We start from the raw sequence: 18,156 nt of genomic DNA, 5'->3' as shown, positions 1-18,156 counted from the left end.
TGCAGGTAGAGGCTCACAGAGAAGGGAGTCCTGTTGGACTCTGGGACCCTGTTGGGTCCTGTGAGGAAATGATGGGAGAAAAACCAGACGGAGCTGGAAAAATCTGGCATTGTCTCCTGCACTCGGATCTGGTAGTGGGTGTCACCTTCCTCCAGATAAAGGCTCAGCAAGGGAGTCTGACGAAGTGACTCTGCTCACTCTTGCAGCCTCGCTTCTGTTTGCCTAGAGCTCAAGGGTAACTACCCCATGGAACTATAGGCACTTCCTGGATGCACCCAACTTGACCTTCTCTCCAGGCCATTTCTGCCTCCCAGAGGGACAGCTCAGCTGAGAGGGATGCACGAGGGGAAATCGCGATACCCTGAGGAAAGTTCCCCACAGTGGCGATTTTTCCCCCCTACTTTGCACATATCCTATGCAGGAACGTGAGGTTCCGAAAATAACAGAAAGACGGCAAAGTCAGAGCATGATGGCAAAGATGAGACGAAAGAAAATAGAGGGAAGATGTTCAAGTAAAATCAGTGATAAAAAAACAAAAAAAAACCAAAACGTGGATGTCACAGTCTGCAGAACTGATGGACCAGACGAAGGTCCTGGGCACACCTAACGCAACGATTTGACAAATCTGTCCAGGGATTGACAATCTGAATGCTAGAAATGACCGATTTTGGACCAAGGAGAAGACCTAAATGGCCAAGTGGGAAGTGACTCCTTAAACGTGGTCCCAGCATAGGTCCACCTGTAAAGGATACCGACAATTTTACGAGAAAGCTGTTAAAATTTCAACAATTTTTAAAAGATTTCCTTCTTCCTCGGATGTGTCCCTGGCCCCCCACAATGAGTCAGATGATGGGGGAGGCGAAAAGCGATAAGGGCAACCTTTTAAAACAGTTTCCGGAGGTGAGGACGCTTTTTCTCATGTAACATGTTCTCCAGGAGTGTGGGACCAAGATTTCCTTGATGGATGCAGCCCAGAAAAATCAACCCAGGAAGTTATTCTCCTCATCAAAACAGAGGACACTTTTCACGGAGACACGTGGAGACACAGAGTCACCCTGGGCCCAAGAAGGGCGGAGACTTGACAGGGACTCCTCTGGTCAAGGTTACTGCCCATCAGGGGTGGTTTCCACACCTGCTTTTAGGAGGCGGGTGGTGCTTTTCGGGAGCAAGTGGGACGCTGCCCAGGAAGCGATGGTTCACATTGGTAGATTGATCGAGGGCCTGTGCACAACCGTGAAAGTGGCAGGAGACGCTCAGGGCCTAGCTGGCCTGGGAAGCAGACGGGGTCAGGCAGAGCTTCTCAGCCTCAGCTCGCTCCTTTCTTCCTTGCAGGCTGCCTTGCGCCTTGGAGAACGATCCCCGCCGCTGCCCACTAGGTGGCAGTAGCACCCCCGCAACTGGACTTGGGCTCAGGTGCCCAAGGTCCCTCCCCAGCCTGTGAACCCTGGGGGAGAGCCGGACTCCTCCAGGGGCCCCAAAGGGCGGCTGCCTGCCCGCTTGGCCCAGAGCGCCCTCCCCTTTCCGGCCAGGCCAAGATTTCACTTTCATTTCTCAGCCAGCTCCTGGGAGGAGCTGCTTCCTGCAGACGGAGCCCTGCTGGGTGCGTAAAGGCTGATTGCTTTTCTTCACCCCTTAACCCGGGAGGGTGGGGCTGCAGGTGGTGTGGAAGGTCGGAGGTCTCCGAGGGCACCGAGGGTGGGCCGACTGCAGAAGGAAAGTCCTAGACGTTGGTTGAGTTGAGGCTGTGGCCCAGGCTTGTTCCCAAGGGCAGCAGAACCAGCTTGCAGGCTTCTTGCTCTCAGGGCAGACAGATGGCAACCCTGAGTCTAGAGAAGACGGGCTCCGGGAAAAGGCAGAGGTTTTGTTGGCTGGAGAAGCCCTTGTTTCTCTAGGCGGAGCTCAGAGCCGCCGCCTCCCTGTTCTGTAGCTTTGAGAGAAACTGGAACCACCCCCCCACCCCCCACCCCCGTCTGTCTCTCTGTCTGTCTCTCATAGAGAGACCAAGAGTCTCCTCTTCTGCCCGCCTCCCCCTCCTCCTCGGAAGAGACCCTGGAGAAAGAGGTCCTTGTTTTCCAAAGGCAGGAAGCCCCAGCCCCTCTATGGAGCCTTGGGGACAAGTTCAGGGGCAGCGCTGACGGGATCCCCGCCCTCCCTCCGTCTGTGGCCTTCCCGACACACCCTTAGCTCTCGTCCTGCCTGAGGACGGCAGGTTGGAGGACAGCTGCCTGCCTCCGGGGTCCCCGTTTTTCCCGTGTCCCCCTGAGGTCCCGTCTCAGGCATCTGCTTGCGTCTCTGAAGAGCCCTGCCCACTCGGACCTCAGGAGCCCGTGGACAGCTGCCTTGGAGCTTTTGGTCATCATTCTTCCCCCTTGGCACCCCGAGGCCTTGACTACCACCTCGGCTCCTCCCCCTTGTGGGGTTGATGTGGTTCAGAGCTAATTCAGGAGAGTGGCTGAGCGCTAAGCAGGAGCCCGAAGACTCGGCGGCGTGGCTATAAGACGTTTGCTCCATCCCCTGACACTGAGGAGGACTCCCCTTAAACTCACATGTGAACGTTCTCACACTGATTGGTATCCTACATACATTTTTGACACACGGCCTTTCTGATCTGTGCTCTCACTTTTTAGACGTCACAGGTACAGCCTTGCCGTCTGCGCCTCACTCCTAGAAAGGGTCCGTTTCTGCCCCGATGTCATTGCCTCCTCAGGGTCAACAGCCAGACCTAATACACAGGATGAAAGGGTTTATCTGCTTATTTTTACAATGTAGTTCTTAGGCACTAAACAGATAACGAAGAGTCATTCGACATTTGATACACGTTAAATACATAAAGGAGCTTACATCCTCGTTGGGTGGGGGTGGGGGGCTTTTCAACAAACCAAAAATAATTCATGTAGTGTACAAGAAGGTGGCTAATATTATGGGGTAACATTTTTAAAATGTTGAATTAGGCGGAGGGGTCTGCAGTGACCTAGTCCGGGCCTGGCAACTTTAAGCAGTGCTCATGGAGAGACCTCGTTGCCAGGAGGTGTTTGAGCGCAGTCTTAAGAATGTGAAGGATTTGGAGGTCCCACCGTGGCTCAGTGGTTAACGAATCCAACTAGGAACCATGAAGTTGCGGGTTCGGTCCCTGGCCTCGCTCAGTGGGTTAAGGATCTGGCGTTGCCGTGAGCTGTGGTGTAGGTTGCAGACACAGCTCGGATCCTGCGTTGCTGTGGCTCTGGCATAGGCTGGCGGCTACAGCTCCAATTAGACCCCTAGCCTGGGAACCTCCGTCTGCCATAGGAGCGGCTCTAGAAAAGGCAAAAAGACAAAAAAAAAAAAAAAGAATGTGAAGGATTTGGAGGCTTTCACTTGGGTTTGTCCCTGAAGTGGGGGCGGGGGGGGGGGGGGAATGAAGCCAGTGTAGACCGGGGAGCTGTGTGCAGGTGGAGAGTAGAAGGTGGGCTCAGGTTACCAGGTGGTGGGAGGCAGTAGGAGGGGATGGGTCATGTGACCTAACTGGACCGCAATGGTAACTGGCTCACGCTGGATGACATCGGTTTGAGAGAAGAGTGACAAGGTTGGTGTCTGCTTTAAAAGGGTCATTCTGGCCCATGATGTGAGAACAGGGATGGCAAGAGAGTGAAGAGGGGCAATAGTAGTAGCGGAGAACAGGAGGAGAAGGTTTCCCCAGAACCCAGGCGGGAGATGCAGGTGGCTGCTCCCAGAATGGTGGCCGTGGAAATGGTTGAGCTAATTTAGAGGCCACACTCAGCATCTTCTGATGATGGAATGAGACTGGGAGTGATAACGAAAGTGGTCTTGTGTTAAAACATCATTTCTCGAAAGCACATTTTCCAGAGCTAGAGATCTTTGGGAGAGGCTCATTAATACGACTGAGTCCTGGACTCTAAGGAGCTGTAAAGCGGGACCTCTGAGCTTAGAGGGCTGGGGAGGGAGAGCTGCAGTGTTTCTAAGTTCCCTAGATCCTTGGATGAGAAAAAGAGGTCCTCCTTTCCCCAGCGGCAGTTCCTGACTCAGGAACCCAAGAGAAGCATCTAGGATGTTATCTGGAAGCTCCAAAGGACATCTTTCTCTGCACCTGACTTTCTGGAGACACTTTCTGTTTACTCTCTAACCCACATAGCGTTTCCAGTATCACACCTCCAGAAACTAGGAGAAGACTCAAGTGTGGCATATATTCATCTGACACCATGGTGGCCGTCTGACCCCGGAGTCCTGTCGTGCAGATGCTACGTGATCTCTTCTGACTTCTGTTGGACTCCCGGCTCACTGTTGGGAATTGGTTGGGTCCTTGTGCAGGTGTGGATGCTCTGGCTCATTTTTAGCTTCCTCTTTCTGCAACCATTTGGGTGGCAGCTGTTTTGACATCAGTTCCCGCAGCCCCACTCTGAACAGGAGGTCCATAGCCCCATGGTAGATCGCACGTTCCTATTTAGCCTTCTAGTGTTTCTCAGCACTGGTTGGATTCTGAACAGAATGAAAAGTAGCAGAGAACCTTACAGGTGGCTCATAGCTTCAGCTGTAAACCAGGGCGGGGTGGGGGGGACACTCTCATATCATGTAAACCTTTGGTCTTGCCAGTCCTCAGAGCCTCGTCTGACTCACAGTCATTGCAGCCAGGAGCTAAGAGCACACGGACTTTGGACAATTTTCAGTATCTGTACCTTGGGCTAGACTTTACCCACCGGTGCATATTCAGCCTTATGTCTCATCCTGTTTACATCATGGATGATTGGTGAAGTGGGAAGATTTCAGACCTAAATTTATCTCCATACGTCTTCCTTTTTTTTCTCTTTCATTTTGGAGCCGAAAGGGGAAGTTTATAGTTTGTTACATCCTTCAGATCTTTCTTTCAATATCAAATCTTTACACCTGCATTAGTTTCTCGGGACTGTTGTAAATATATATATGTTCTTCTGACTTCTGTTGGGGTATGTATATCTTGCAAATTGAGTGGTTAAAGTGACAGGTGTTTATTTTCTGGCAGTTCAAGAGGCCAGAAGTCCAAAATCAAAGAGGTGCTAGAATTGGGTTTTTTTCTGTAGGCGCTGAAGGGGGATTTGCTCCACGGTCCTCTCCTAGTTTCCCGTGGTTTCTAGCATCCTAAGCATTTCTTGCCTTATTGCTGCCTTGCTCCAGTCTCTGCCACCATTGTCACATGCCTTCTCTCCTGTGTGTCTGTGCGCCCTCCCCTCTTAAAGGACATCGGTTATTGGACTTAGAGCCCACCTGACACCAGTATAATCTCATCTTATCTCGGTTACATCTCTAAAGACCTCATTCCAAAGAAGGTCACATCCAAGCAGGCGGACATATCTGTGAGAGGAAAAAGATTAAATCCATGAAGGCACGTATCATGACATTAGTATCTGCTGAGACACTCCTTTGTTTTTAGTTATGTAATTTTTTGCCTCGCAGTTCCTTGTCCCTAATGAGCCCAGGTTTTGAGAGTCAGCGTCACCACTCCATGATATGCCCTCTGACTGACCACCACAACGGTTTCAGGTTTGGTTTGCACCAGGAGAAGGTAAGGCCAGTCCTTCCTTTCTACAGGAAAAGAGGATTTGAGCCTGACGCCAACCCTTCACTCCCACAGGGACGGCCCTGCTCCCAGTGCTGTCACTTCGTCCGACCTCATCACTCACTCTTTTCTGCTTCCCTCCATTCCTTCCATCATCTTGTCCTCATCGCTGGCCCCCCTTCTCTCTGGAAAGAGACCGCCATTGTTCCATCACTTAAGAAGCGACACCTTTCTGGTCCCTTCCCGGCTCATTTAATGAGCTGCCGTCTGCACACCAGCCACACTGATGTTTTTAAACTCTTAGAAGATGCCCTGCCTTCCATTAGCAAGACTTTCATATGTGCGATTCCTTCTCTCTAAAATGCTTTTCTCTTTCTCATTTCACATTCCCTTCTCATCATTCCGCTTTCTGTTCCACTTATACTTGTGCGACGGCAGAGTGTCTTTGATGTTCTCCTGTTTGGCAAGTTATTTGGTTTCTCAGAAACATGTCCCTGGGGCGGGGGGGGGGGGTATTTATCACACCCGCCAAACTCCCGGAAGAGGACCTGGGAACATTATCTGCACCCCCATTCCCTTTACTGGGTTGAGTAGTCTTTGAAATCACCTGCATCTGCTTAGACATCTGAATGAAGGGAATTCTCTCGTCTGTCAAGGACTTCTGCTCAAGGAATAAATAGATTAAAGCGATTTACATATTGTAACTGCATGTGCAATTGTTGGTCCTAAGATCATTTCCCTTTATAATATTTGCAGGTGTCTCTGGGGCGTGAGTATGAGGCGGGAAGGGCCCAGGGTAGGACAGGTATAGAAGGAGCGATAGGTAGGTAGACTGATTGATAGATCCGTTTTCCCTGGAAACCGTATCTGTGCTCCCAGCTCGTCTGTTAGACAACAGCTGATTAATGGGAAGAAAAGAGGAAATGCTGGTTAAAAAAAAAGAAAAGTCTAATCACCCTGGAAAAGTGAACGGGTTCCTTACGTGTTCATCAAACACAGTTTTCCTGCACGTTCTAGAGTCTTGGGATGCAGCAGTGAACAAAAACAAAGTGCCTCATTTACCTGGATTATGTTTTAGGCATAGGATATTTCCAAGAAGATGTCACAGGCTTTGTAGCGCTACCAAGAGAAAGACGGCAGAAGCACCCCAGAGTCTTGGTGGTTGTGCTGTGGAATTAGTCACCTTAGATCCTTCAGATGAGAGGAGCGAGTGGCTGGAGCATAAGAGAAAGTTATGCAAATACCTAGAGGAAGGGTCCTTCTCAGCTGAAAGCAAAACAAATTACAGCAGCCCTGAGACGTTAGTGGCTAATCCAGGCCACGGAAAAAGCCATTTCTGATTTTTTTTCTCTGTGTCTTCCTTTTTGTTCTTCAGTGTTTCAGCCTTAACCAGTCCTTACTGTTGGGACAATTAGAATCTTTTTTAAGTCTTTCTTATCTTTCCATCGGCCCACCCATCCAGGAATCTTTAAGCAAGACGAGCCTCAGTGGTTTGGACAGGAAGAAGTGAGGGAGCAGCTGCTACGGCTTCACACATCCTGTGATCACACAGAAGTGGGTGAGCTGTTCCGTCTGCCGGGAGCTTTCGACAGAACCCCTCCGTCTAGGCTGTGGCCACGGCTTCTGCCCCGCCTGCATCTCTGACAGCAAGGAGGCGTGTGGCTGTCCCGTGTGTGGTGTCAGCTACTCCCTGGGGAACCTGTGACCAAAGCAGCGTCTGCCCAGCATCGTGGAGCGTCCCCCAGAGGTCGGGATGAGCCCAGAGGACGGGTGGAAGGAAGATCTCTGTCGGAAGCATGGGATGAAACTCCTCCTCTTGTGCAGAGAAGACCGGGAGGTCTTTTGTCTGTGTTGTGAAAAGACTCAGGAGCACCGTGATCACCACCTGTGCCTCATACGGGATGCGGTCAAGGAGTGTCAGGTAGGACCCCGCGCGGGAGCTGGTTCTCGGTGGGAAAATCTCACCTTTCCACGCCCTCGCCTTGGCGCCCTGAGCCCGAGCCTCATCGTCTCCTTCCACATATGTCTCTTACTCTCTCCTCAGTTTCTGGGGGACCTTTCTGTGCATTCCATCAGCTACAGAAAGGAGGAGCCTTGAGCACAGACTCTTGGCCAAGCGGGAGAGGGGTTCTCCTTTTTGCCCTCCTGCTGTCTGGATCAGCAGGTCCTTCACCGGGTTGGCTGGAGAGCGGCTGGAGAATGGGTGCTGCCGAGCGTGGTGGATTGGGTGGGGACAGGGTGGCGGTAAGAGGCCCTCCCCGCTGTAGAGTCCATGCTTACTCTCAGAAAAGGAGGGTGGGGGTAACACATACCCACTACTGTAAAGAATAGATAATTAACAAGAACCCGCTGTCACAGGGGAGTCGACTCAATAGTGTGCAGTAACCTATATGGCAAAAAGAATGGCCATCTCTCTCTATAACTCCTGTTATGTATAACGGATTCACATATATATATATAAAACGGATTCACTTAGCTGTACTCCTGTAATTAAGACAAGGTTATAAGTCCATTATACTCCACGGATTTTTTTTTTTTTTAAAGAGCGAATCGGGTTATTCTTAGGGGACCGTGACGCCCCTCACCCAGGAAGGAAGCACACATTCACGTCCTCTGATGCTCTCCCGTGTCGTGGATGCTCATCATCCGAGTCAAACCAGTTTCCGTAAAGCGGTCTCTTCTGAGATCAGCATGATTTCTTCCGTGCTTGGGCTCCGCGCAGGTGCTGAGAGAGCCCACGGCGTCATGCAGGTGTGGTTCCTCCCTTGCAGGAGATGCTGCAGGCGGCGCTGAGGAGGCTGCAGAAGGAGCAGCAGGAAGCAGAGGAGCTGGAAGCTGACATCAGAGAGCAGAGAACTTCCTGCAAGGTGGGAGGAGAGGCTTCCTATGGGGTGTCTAAGGTGGTGATTTGGGCAGGGTCTTCTGTCCTCATCACGAGGAAGCCCCTTCCTCTTGTTGCCTGGCATGGATGGATTCCAGAGGCCATTTTACCAGTCCCCCACCCCCCTTTGTCCTTTCCTTGGGGGGAGGGGGGGTGCTGGAGAGGGGGCGTGTCACAAGCTCCCGCAGACATTGGGAATGGAGCACGAAGGTAGGCTCTATGGTGAGGAAGGCTGGACAGCTCTGTCGTTATTCCTCTCTTTCAGGGAGGCTCTGTGTCCAGTGGGAAAACAGTTAACGGGCCAAGGACTGAGATTTTTCCAAGGTTCAGACCTGGGACAGTGGCGAGGCAGGGTGGCTGGGGTCTCCAGCACAGCTGTCCACAACCCAAACCTCAGGTTTTTTTGTTTTTTTTTTCCCTCTTTTGTGGCTACACCTGCGGTGTATGGAGGTTCCCAGGCCAGGGGTTGAATCAGAGCTGCAGCTGCCAACCCACACCACAGCCACAGCCACATGGGACCCGAGTAGCATCTGCGACCTGCGCCACAGCTCACTGCAACGCTGGAACCTTAACCTGCTGAGCGAGGCCAGGCATCGAACCCACATCCTCACGGAGTCAATGTTGGGTCCTTAACCCATTGGGTCACAACAGGAATGCCCTCATCCAGGTTTCACATTCTGTTCCAGGGTTGGCAGATTTGGCAGTCTGAGAGCTTTTGGGTTTGTACTGAAGGGAAAACGATAGAAAACCACCAGCACGACAGAACAGCTTTCCCCCAAATCACTCCGCTGCTTTTATTCCCCTTCTAGTTCGAAGCCCCTGAATTTTTTTTTTCCCCTGGCTCCTAATCCCTTGCACAGTAGGCTTCCAGGCTGACAGATGCCTCACCTCTTCTTCTTGTCCAACCCTGCAGTATCAGATGCAGACAGAGAGACAAAGGATTCGAAGCGAATTTAATCAGCTGAGATGCATCCTGGACTGTGAGGAGCAGAGAGAACTGCAGAAATTGGAGGAAGAGGAAAGGAAGACCCTGGATAACTTGGCTGCAGCCGAGGCTGAGCTGGTCCAGCAGAGCTGGCTGCTGAAAGATCTCATCTCGGACCTAGAATGTCGCAGGGAATGGCCCACACAGGCGCTGCTGCAGGTAAGGAGAACCACCTGATCTGAGATGCTTAACACACAGCCCGAGTTACTTTCTCGTCATTGTCCTGGGGCCCTGATCCATTGTTAATCCCAAGAGCTTGCTCTGGACATTCGTCAGGCTTATTTTCGCTCATACCGAGTGCTTTTCCGATATTAAACTGGCATTTCTGGACTTGACCATGAGGTAGACGTGTTTATATTTTGCTGGATTCAGTGTTTTATTTTTATTTTTTTCTTTCTTGGCTGCACCCAAGACCTGTGCAAGTTCCTGGGCCAGGGATTGAAGAAAGATTTGTCACCATGAGAGTTTATCTGGTCCATCGGAATGAAAACTCTCTCAAATCAAGGCATGGGGACCCACCCCACAGCTCCAGCAACCCTAAATCCTTTAACCCATGGAACCGGGCCGGGGATAGAACCCGATCTGCCGAAGTCGGATTCTTAACCCACTGGGCCACAGTGGGACCTCCCTAAAATTTTCTGTTGTTTTGTTGAAAAAGTTTGTGTCAATATTCATAAGGGATATTGGCCTGCAGTTTACTTTTCTTGTGATATATCTTTGTCCGATTTTAGTATCAGAATAGTTTTGGCCTCACAGGATGAGTTGGGAAGTGTTTCCTTTTCTTCTGTTCTTTCGAAGAATTTGAGAAGTAGTTCTATTATTGCTTCTTCTTTAAACCTTGGGTGGAATTCCTCGAGGAAGCAGGGATTCGTAGTCTAGGCCTAATCTGTCTTTGGGGGACCTTTTTTGATTTTCAGTCCCGTCTCTGCATGTTTTAGGTCCGCTCAGACTATCCATTTCTTCTTGAGTCCACATTGTTAGTTTCTGTGTTTGTAGGAAACTGTCCGTTTAATATAGGTTGTCTACTTTGTTGGCATATGATTGCATACAGCCTTCCTAATCTTTTAATTTCTGTTAGGTCAGTAGTAATGTCTCTTCTTTCACTGCTTATTTTATTTTATTTTATCTTATTTTTAGGGCCACACCCATGGCATATGGAGGTTCCCAGGCTATGGGTTGAATCAGAGCTATAGCTGAGATTTTTAATGGTTTCCTTTGCTGTGCAAAAGCTTGTGTTTATATCCCATTTGTTTATTTTTGTTTCTATTTTCACTACTCTAGGAAGTAGATTAAAAAAGATATTGCTGTGATTTTTGTTAAGCTGACTATATTTTCCTCCAAGATTTATGTATAGACCTGGTCTTACTCTTCTGTTTAGGTTTTCTTTTCTTTTCCTTTTTTTTTAAGGGCCACACCTGCGGCATATGGAGGTTCACAGGCTAGGGGTCGAATCAGAGCTACAACTGCAGGCCTACACCACAGCCACAACAACGCAGGATCTAAGCTGCATCTGTGACCTACACCACAGCTCATGGCAATGTTGGATCCTTCACCCACTGAGTGAGGCCAGGGATCAAACCTGCAACCTCATGGTTACTAGTCGGGTTTGTTTCCGATGCACCATGACGGGAACGCCTCACTCCTTATTTTAGTAATTTGCCTCCTCAATCTCTTTTTTTTCTTGGACTCTCCAGCTAAAGGATTGTCAATTTTGTTGATGGTTTCAAATAATTTACTTTCGATCGCTCAGATTTTCTCTATTGTTTTTCCCTCGTTTTTTCGTTAGCGCTGCTGTGCTGTTTATTCTCCTTGATGCATGTTTTCTCTCTTCTTCCTAGGACACGAGTGGAACCATGAAATGGTGTGTATGGGTGACCGGGAGTGATGCTCATGTGACATGAAGCGAGATTGGTAGCCATGGGCGTTATTGGACCAATCAGAACGAAAAATCACTCAAAACAAGGAAGTTCAGATGGAGTATTATTTTCTTAGCTAGTTGTAGAAAGTAAATTTTTATTTTTATTTACATTTTCAGGAGGTACAAAGTTTTAATTCAGAGTGCAGATTTGACGCTGGTCTGGGTTTGTTTCTTGCAAGATAATTGCATAAGGAAGAAATGAGGACTGATCAAAAGGTTATTTATTTGAAAATACAATAAGAATGATTCTTCTGACCTCATCATGGTAAAAGCTAGGTTTATTGTTAATCCATGTATTATTTTATTTATTTTTTTATTTTTTTTAATTTAATTAAAAAAAATTTTTTTTTTTTGGTCTTTTTGTCTTTTTAGAACCACACACGCAGCATATGGAGGTTCCCAGGCTAGGGGTCTAATCGGAGCAATAGCTGCCAGCAACACCTGATCCAAGCCATGTCTGCGACCTACACCACAGCTCACGGCAATGCCAGATCCTTAACCCACTGAGCGAGGCCAGGGAGCGAACCTGCAACCTCATGGTTCCTAGTCAGATTCGCTTCTGCAGCGCCACGACGGGCACTCCCCAGGTATTATTTTAAATTGTTGGTCATAGATGAGGATTTCAATGTTCCACATCTATTGCGCATGGACCAGAGTCCATGTTAGTAAATTCGGTGGTTGGAATTTACAGAGTCAGGGCCTGTCGGGATCACAGGGCTGAGGGGTTTCACTGTCAGACTCTCATGGCTTCACTCATTTAATTCCCCCTCTGTCCCTTTCTTGGTTTCTATATTTCACGAGTGTTTGTCTAATCACATGGAGTGCCCTGTCAAGCCCTGATACAGGTTTTTGGGGCAGCCTTTAAAATCTTTATTTTGTTTAAATGGGGTGCAGAGGGACTAGGTCATTCTGCAGGATGCTCTTTAGATTCTACAAGCATGTCTGGGACCTGGGGCTCTTGGTTTTGGTCCCACGTAATTAATCTCTTCCCGGCCCCTCACCTTCAAAGCTTATCTGGGCAAAGGCAGTCCTCGTGTCTAAAGTGTGCTGACCCGCAAGTCACATTTGAGATTTCAGGTGTCCTGGGAAATACAGCTGAAAGCTTCTGGCAAAGGAGAAGTTATGGCTCCCTAACTGAAAATGGTTAGAGGTTCATGTGTTTGTAAAGAAGCAGGTGCTGCCACCCCACTGGCCTTAATGCTCTGGATGAGGGCACCGGCTCACTGGCTCTCCACAGATAGGCCCACCTCACAGTCAGGGTCTGTAGCCCTGTGCTGATGTGCCTGGGAACCCATTTCTGTGGTCCCTTCTGGGGTCCCCATGGGATGGGATGACGTTTTCATATATTACCTCTCTTTTCACCCAATTTCAGTCTTTCCATGAGGGATCAAGGGAGAGGTTAGTTGTTGCATTTCTAGAAGAAGACATTGCCTTTTCCGGTGAAGACTTTTGTAAGTGGGCAGGCGGACAGGAACACGTGTCTCCTGCCTCCACGGTCAGAGCCCTCCTTCTCCCCTCCTGGGGCTTCCTGGGGAAGAAGGGGTGAGGGCGTCGCTGGCGAGGAAGAGGGCAAGGCCGTGGTGTCGAGGGGACACAGGGAGGAGACGGCGGGTCAACACTTTTGTCCTCCCTAGGGGTGAGGTCTGGACACTGAGGAAGCCAAAACTTGTTTCCAAGAAACTGAGGCGCGTCTTTCGTGCTCCGGATCTGGGTGCCATGCTGCAGGCGCAGAGAGGTGAGGAAGCCAGGGCAGCGGTGTGGATGGGATTCGGGTGGTGCCCGGGACTGGCTTTGGGAGCTGGCGTCATTCCTACGTGCGGGGAGAAAGGAGGGGCTCCAGAGCAGCTCGGCTGCTGAGGAAGCTGTGGTTCTATCTAAGGGAGCCGCGCCCGGGATCCGGTGGGTCCTCTCGTTCCCCAGCTCACAGCTTCGCAGTCGTCCCCTCCCCCGCCCCCATGCCAGGGACGCGGTGGGTGTCAGGGCTGACTCACTCCCAGCAATCCGCATCTCGACTCTTGTGTCATTTCAGAGCTAACCCACGTCCAGTGCTACTGGGGTAAGAAGATTCGCCGTGTCGTCAAAACAGTGTGTTCTGATCCCCTTTCAGACGTGTATGGTTCCAATGCTGGTCTCGCCTCCCAACGCCTAGGGAGAACCCTCCACTCCAGTATTTTAGCCCCTTCCCCAGTCCATCAAAAGACCTTCTTCCCAGATGCCTCCCAGGTTCCCTCTTCAAAATGCCACTGGGTAAACGTACCCCGTGGTTGTTGCACGTGTTGATGATTTTTTTTTCTCTGCAGAGGACATCACGTTGGATCCATTCAACCTAAACTTGAATCTTGTCCTTTCCGAAGATCAGAGACAAGTGATATCTGTGCCGATATGGCCTGTTAAGTGCTACAATTACGGTGTCTTGGGCTCCCAGTGTTTCTCCTCGGGGAAGCACTACTGGGAAGTAGATGTGTCCAAGAAGACGGCTTGGGTGCTGGGGGTGTACTGCAGAGCTCACTCCTGTAACACAGAGCTGGCTCTCGGACGAGGCACAGAGCATCAGAATGCTCACGCCATATACAGACCTCAGTGTGGCTACTGGGTTATAGGGGTAAAGAATGCGTTTAAGTACAAAGCCTTCGAGGACGCTTCCACCTGTGATCTCAACGTCTTGACTCTTCCCGGGGCTGTTCCTCCTCTTCGGGTCGGGGTTTTCCTAGACTGTGAAGCAGGTACTGTCTCTTTTTTCAATGTTACAAACTATGGGTCACTTATCTACAGGTTCTCTAAATGTAGCTTTTCTCAGAATGTCTATCCGTATTTCAATCCTTGGAACTGTCCAGCTCCGATGACTGTGTGCCCATCAAGTTCCTGAAACTTCCTAATCCTTCACTGCTTGCTTGCTTGCTTGCTTGCTTTCTTTCTTTCTTTCTTTCTTTCTTTCTTTCTTTCTTTCTTTCTTTCCTTCTTTCTTTCTTTTTTAGCTATATCCACAGCATACAGAGGTTCCCAAGCCAGGGATAGGCTCAAATCCACGTCACACCTGAGCCTCTGCAGTTACAGTGCCAGGTCCTTAACCCCCTGAGCCACATGGGAGCTCCCCCTCAGCCAGTTCTTATAGAGACTCTTGTCTTGGGTTTCATCTTCTCTACCTGAGCTCTTCTGCCCCATTCTCATCATCATTCACACCATCGTTCACACCCTCTCTTTCTTCTCACCTCCCTGCTGTGCTTTTGAATTTTTTGGCTGCGCCTGTGGCATACGGAAGTTTCTGGGCCAGGGCTCGAACCCACCCCACAGCAGTAACCAGAGCCACATGTGACAACACTGGATCTTTTTTTTTGTTTGTTCTCTTTTTAGGGCCGCCCTTGTGGCATATGGAGGTTCCCAGGCTAAGGGGTCGCATCAGAACTGCAACCACTGGCCCACACCACAGCCACAGCAATGCAGGATCTCAGCTGCGCCTGTGACCTGCAGCACATCTCATGGCAGTGCTGGATCCTGAATCCACTGAGCAAGGCCAGGGATCAGCCCTGCAGCCTCATGGATCCTAGTTGGGTTCATTACCACTGAGCCACAGTGGGAACTCCCACACTGGATCTTTAACTCACTGAGCCACCAGGGAACCCTCCCAGTACGCTTTAGAACTTGTGCTCATGCTTCGGATGTACAGCGCATCTGGTTTGAGTTAGCGGAGATTCTTATGTACCCATTGACCCTGTTTGGTTTTTCTCAAGGAAGGACGTTCAGTCTTTCCGAAAGACAGAGCGGGACCAGTAGAATGTCCTTGCCCTCCCGCTTGTCCATATTGCCTCTTTTTATCACTGACCCGAGGAGCCGTGGCACGGCCTGTCTGCCACCGTCTGTGTGTTCAAGACAGTCTGCGATCCCCCATCCAACCAGGAGGTCTTTGAGTGAGTGTTTGTGGCTCAGGACAACCAGGTTCCTCAAAGGGTCACAGAGAGGAAAACCCACACGACACACGTACCAGAGTCAGGAGTTTATGTCTAGGGTGTTTGATGTCTAATCCTGTCTGTTCCTACACAAGGTGCGTCACGATGCATAAACGCTGGGTTTCTTTGTCCTTAAATACAAACTGGGGTTTAAAACTGTACCTGCCTCTCAAGATCCTTGTGTAAAATGAAATGTCTCTCAATATAAAGCAACTGTTTAAGGGTCCCGTCCAATTTAATAAAGATTTGCTCTCGCGATTACGGAAACGTATAAGCTGTGTCAATGTCATGTGCAACAGATCCGTGCCTTTTATTTATTTATTTGTTTGCTTGATTTTTACTTTTCGTCTCTTTAGGGCCACACCGGTGGCATATGGAGGTTCCCAGGCTAGGGGTCGAATGGGAGCTGCAGCCACTGGCTTATACCACAGCCACGCGGGATCTGAGCCACGTCTGCAACCTACACCACAGCTCACAGCAGTGACGGATCCTTAACCCACTGAGTGGGGCCAGGGATCAAACCCATGTCCTCATGGACCCTCGTCAGGTTCGTTAATGCTGAGCCACAACGGGAACTCCAGATTTGCCCCTGTTAGAGGGACAAAGATTGATCTACTCAAGTCTCATTTTTCAAGTTCCCAGACTCAGCTGTCCAGACTGCTCCAGTTCCAGTCTTGTTTTATAGACGTTTTTATACCAAAGCTGTTCTATATGGGCCTGTTTTTAAGGCCCTTTCCCGGAAATGGATCAGAGAAGTGCAGAAGTATGAGTTTCTCCAATCTGTCTAGCAGGGAAGCTGTCTTCTTAAGGACAGCCTTTTGGTTTTGGGGTCTCCCCTTGTGGCAAAACCCTTGAGTATGCAGCACCACTGTACATGCCACGCCACGCACCTCAGATGTTCTGTTCTTTTTTTTTGTAACCAGTGTCAAATTCAGGATGCAGAACAGACTGACCCAGGAGAGTAAAGTAACAAGCTTTTCCTAGAGAAAAATATGTCATCTATTAGGGCAGGCTGCTGTAGAGTCCACGTGAAATCACAGGAGGGTAGTAATGTGTCCCAGCGGGAGTGAAAAAAGTATGTGGCCTGAGAAAGGTATATACATGCACACTTGTTCACACACGCACACACACGTATGTGTGCATATACTTATGTGTGTAAGTGTATATACTTAGAGTATCTTTATCTGAGTCAGTCTTCAAAGACACCATGTAAAGAACAAATTCCTATCAGGTTGTTAAAAGAATACATACATTTAGGTTCACCCAACATCTCAGAGCGTAGGAGGCAGGGTTAGAACTGGACCTGTTTCTCCAGCACGGGTGCCCTTTCAGCGATACACGCCCCAGGAAAAGGCAGGAGCCAGGTTCCCTAGGATGTGGAGTCAGACGGGGAAACCCAGGGGATACTTCCCTGCAGAAGTTGCTGGGAGCACATGGGAGCATCTTAGGTGCCAGGAGATACGGATGGATGTGCTCAAGCCTTGTAGCCATTCACGAAGTAGGAGCCGGTCGTGGAAGTGTTTAAAACCAAACTGAGTCCCCTCATGACTAGGGTGCTGTGCTAGGTGACACGTTATAGTGGGTGAGCCCTGGACAGTGAAGAGCTCAGACGTGGAAACCAGATAGAATTTCATTATCATAGCAAATGTTTCTGCTTACTGCTCCATATCCCGTTACAAATTGATTCAGTTTCTCATAAGAAATAAAAATACTAAGACTTACCTTAAGGCCTAGTAGAAGAGTTAAATAATAGACCATTTGTAATAACTTCCTTATTTCCTCACACATAAGCACTGACCCAGACTGGTATCAATTAGTTTTCTGTGACTTGAAATATTAATGTGAAGAATGCAAAGTAATCTACTTTAAACATTCATCCCTTTGCACTGCTTTGATAAAGACTAATTTGGTTAAGGGTTCACAAATCATTTTAATCTAACCACTTTGCGTAAGAAACCTATTTTTTAAATCTTCAAATATTTTTATTTTACTTTTCAGATAAATAGCTTTCCGAGTATATAATTCTGGGCTGTTGTTTCTTTTCTCTAAACATTCTTTCTGATTTTCCGATTTAATACTCCGCTATCAATCATGTTGCCTTTTTTTTTTTTATGGTGGTAAGACCACTTAACAGGAGATCCGGCCTTTTAGCAAGTTTTTAAGGAGTTGCTTAAAATGGACATAAAGTTTGAGTTACACAAAATGGATAAGTCCTAGAGCCTATAGGTAACAATGCTGTATTGTGCATATAACAAATATTTCTTCATTATAAAAGAATGTGTTATCTCTTCATAGATACCCAGGGTTTTATTGTAATTACTGGCACAGCTTCCTTAAGAATATACTAGAAAAAAACAGATTTGATATTTTTTTCTGTGGTCACAGTCATTCTTTTTACTGGAAAGCCTTTTCTCTGTTTGCCCAGATACATCTTTTTACAGGTTGCTCGTTCACGCTGTGACCTACCGGGACAGGGAGTTGGAAGTTTGGTCCTGGGCTTCCTCAGTCATGGTGTAAGACAGTGTTTCCTATTCCTGGTCAGCCTCACGCTTTCCAGGGAGCTGAAAGGCTGCCGTGGGCCTCAGAATGAAGTCAAGGCTTTTCTCCTCCTCCAGGGAGACGCAGGGCAAACGCTACTGCAGTGAGTAAAGGTGCAGCATGTGGCTGGGTCCCCGTGTCTTTTGGCATTTTCATTTCCAGCTCTTTTCCACTGTTCTTATGGGGTAGAGTAGATGCAAACTATTATATTTAGAATGGGTAAGCCATCAGGTCCTACTGTACAGCCCAGGGAACTTCCAGTCTCTTGTGACGGAACATGATGGAAGATAATATGGGAAAAAGAAGGTATATCTATATGCACGACTGGGTCATTGTGCCGTACAGCAGAAATTAGCACAATAC

General features: G+C 48.9%; 1 protein-coding gene across 2 annotated transcripts; it reads left to right on the top strand.

Moving 5' to 3' along the window:
* The first annotated feature begins 1,460 nt into the window (after nucleotides 1-1,460).
* On the top strand, nucleotides 1,461-15,516 carry TRIM34 (tripartite motif containing 34). Of its 2 annotated transcripts, XM_047752466.1 has the most exons (9): nucleotides 1,461-1,600; nucleotides 4,130-4,305; nucleotides 6,990-7,448; nucleotides 8,299-8,394; nucleotides 9,322-9,552; nucleotides 11,232-11,254; nucleotides 12,946-13,046; nucleotides 13,341-13,367; nucleotides 13,612-15,516. In XM_047752466.1, the coding sequence occupies exons 3-9, from the start codon at nucleotides 7,281-7,283 to the stop codon at nucleotides 14,175-14,177; spliced, it is 1,212 nt and encodes a 403-aa protein (XP_047608422.1). In that variant the 5' UTR covers nucleotides 1,461-1,600; nucleotides 4,130-4,305; nucleotides 6,990-7,280; the 3' UTR covers nucleotides 14,178-15,516. The 2 variants fall into 2 exon arrangements, with proteins under 2 accessions (XP_047608422.1, XP_047608421.1); XM_047752465.1 differs by lacking the exon at nucleotides 4,130-4,305.
* The last annotated feature ends 2,640 nt before the right edge of the window (nucleotides 15,517-18,156 follow it).

The sequence above is a fragment of the Phacochoerus africanus genome, chromosome 11 (assembly GCF_016906955.1).
Source record: "Phacochoerus africanus isolate WHEZ1 chromosome 11, ROS_Pafr_v1, whole genome shotgun sequence".
Classification (NCBI taxonomy): domain Eukaryota; kingdom Metazoa; phylum Chordata; class Mammalia; order Artiodactyla; family Suidae; genus Phacochoerus; species Phacochoerus africanus.
Note: the sequence above shows the minus strand (reverse complement) of the source record. Positions and strands in the feature narration are given on the sequence as shown.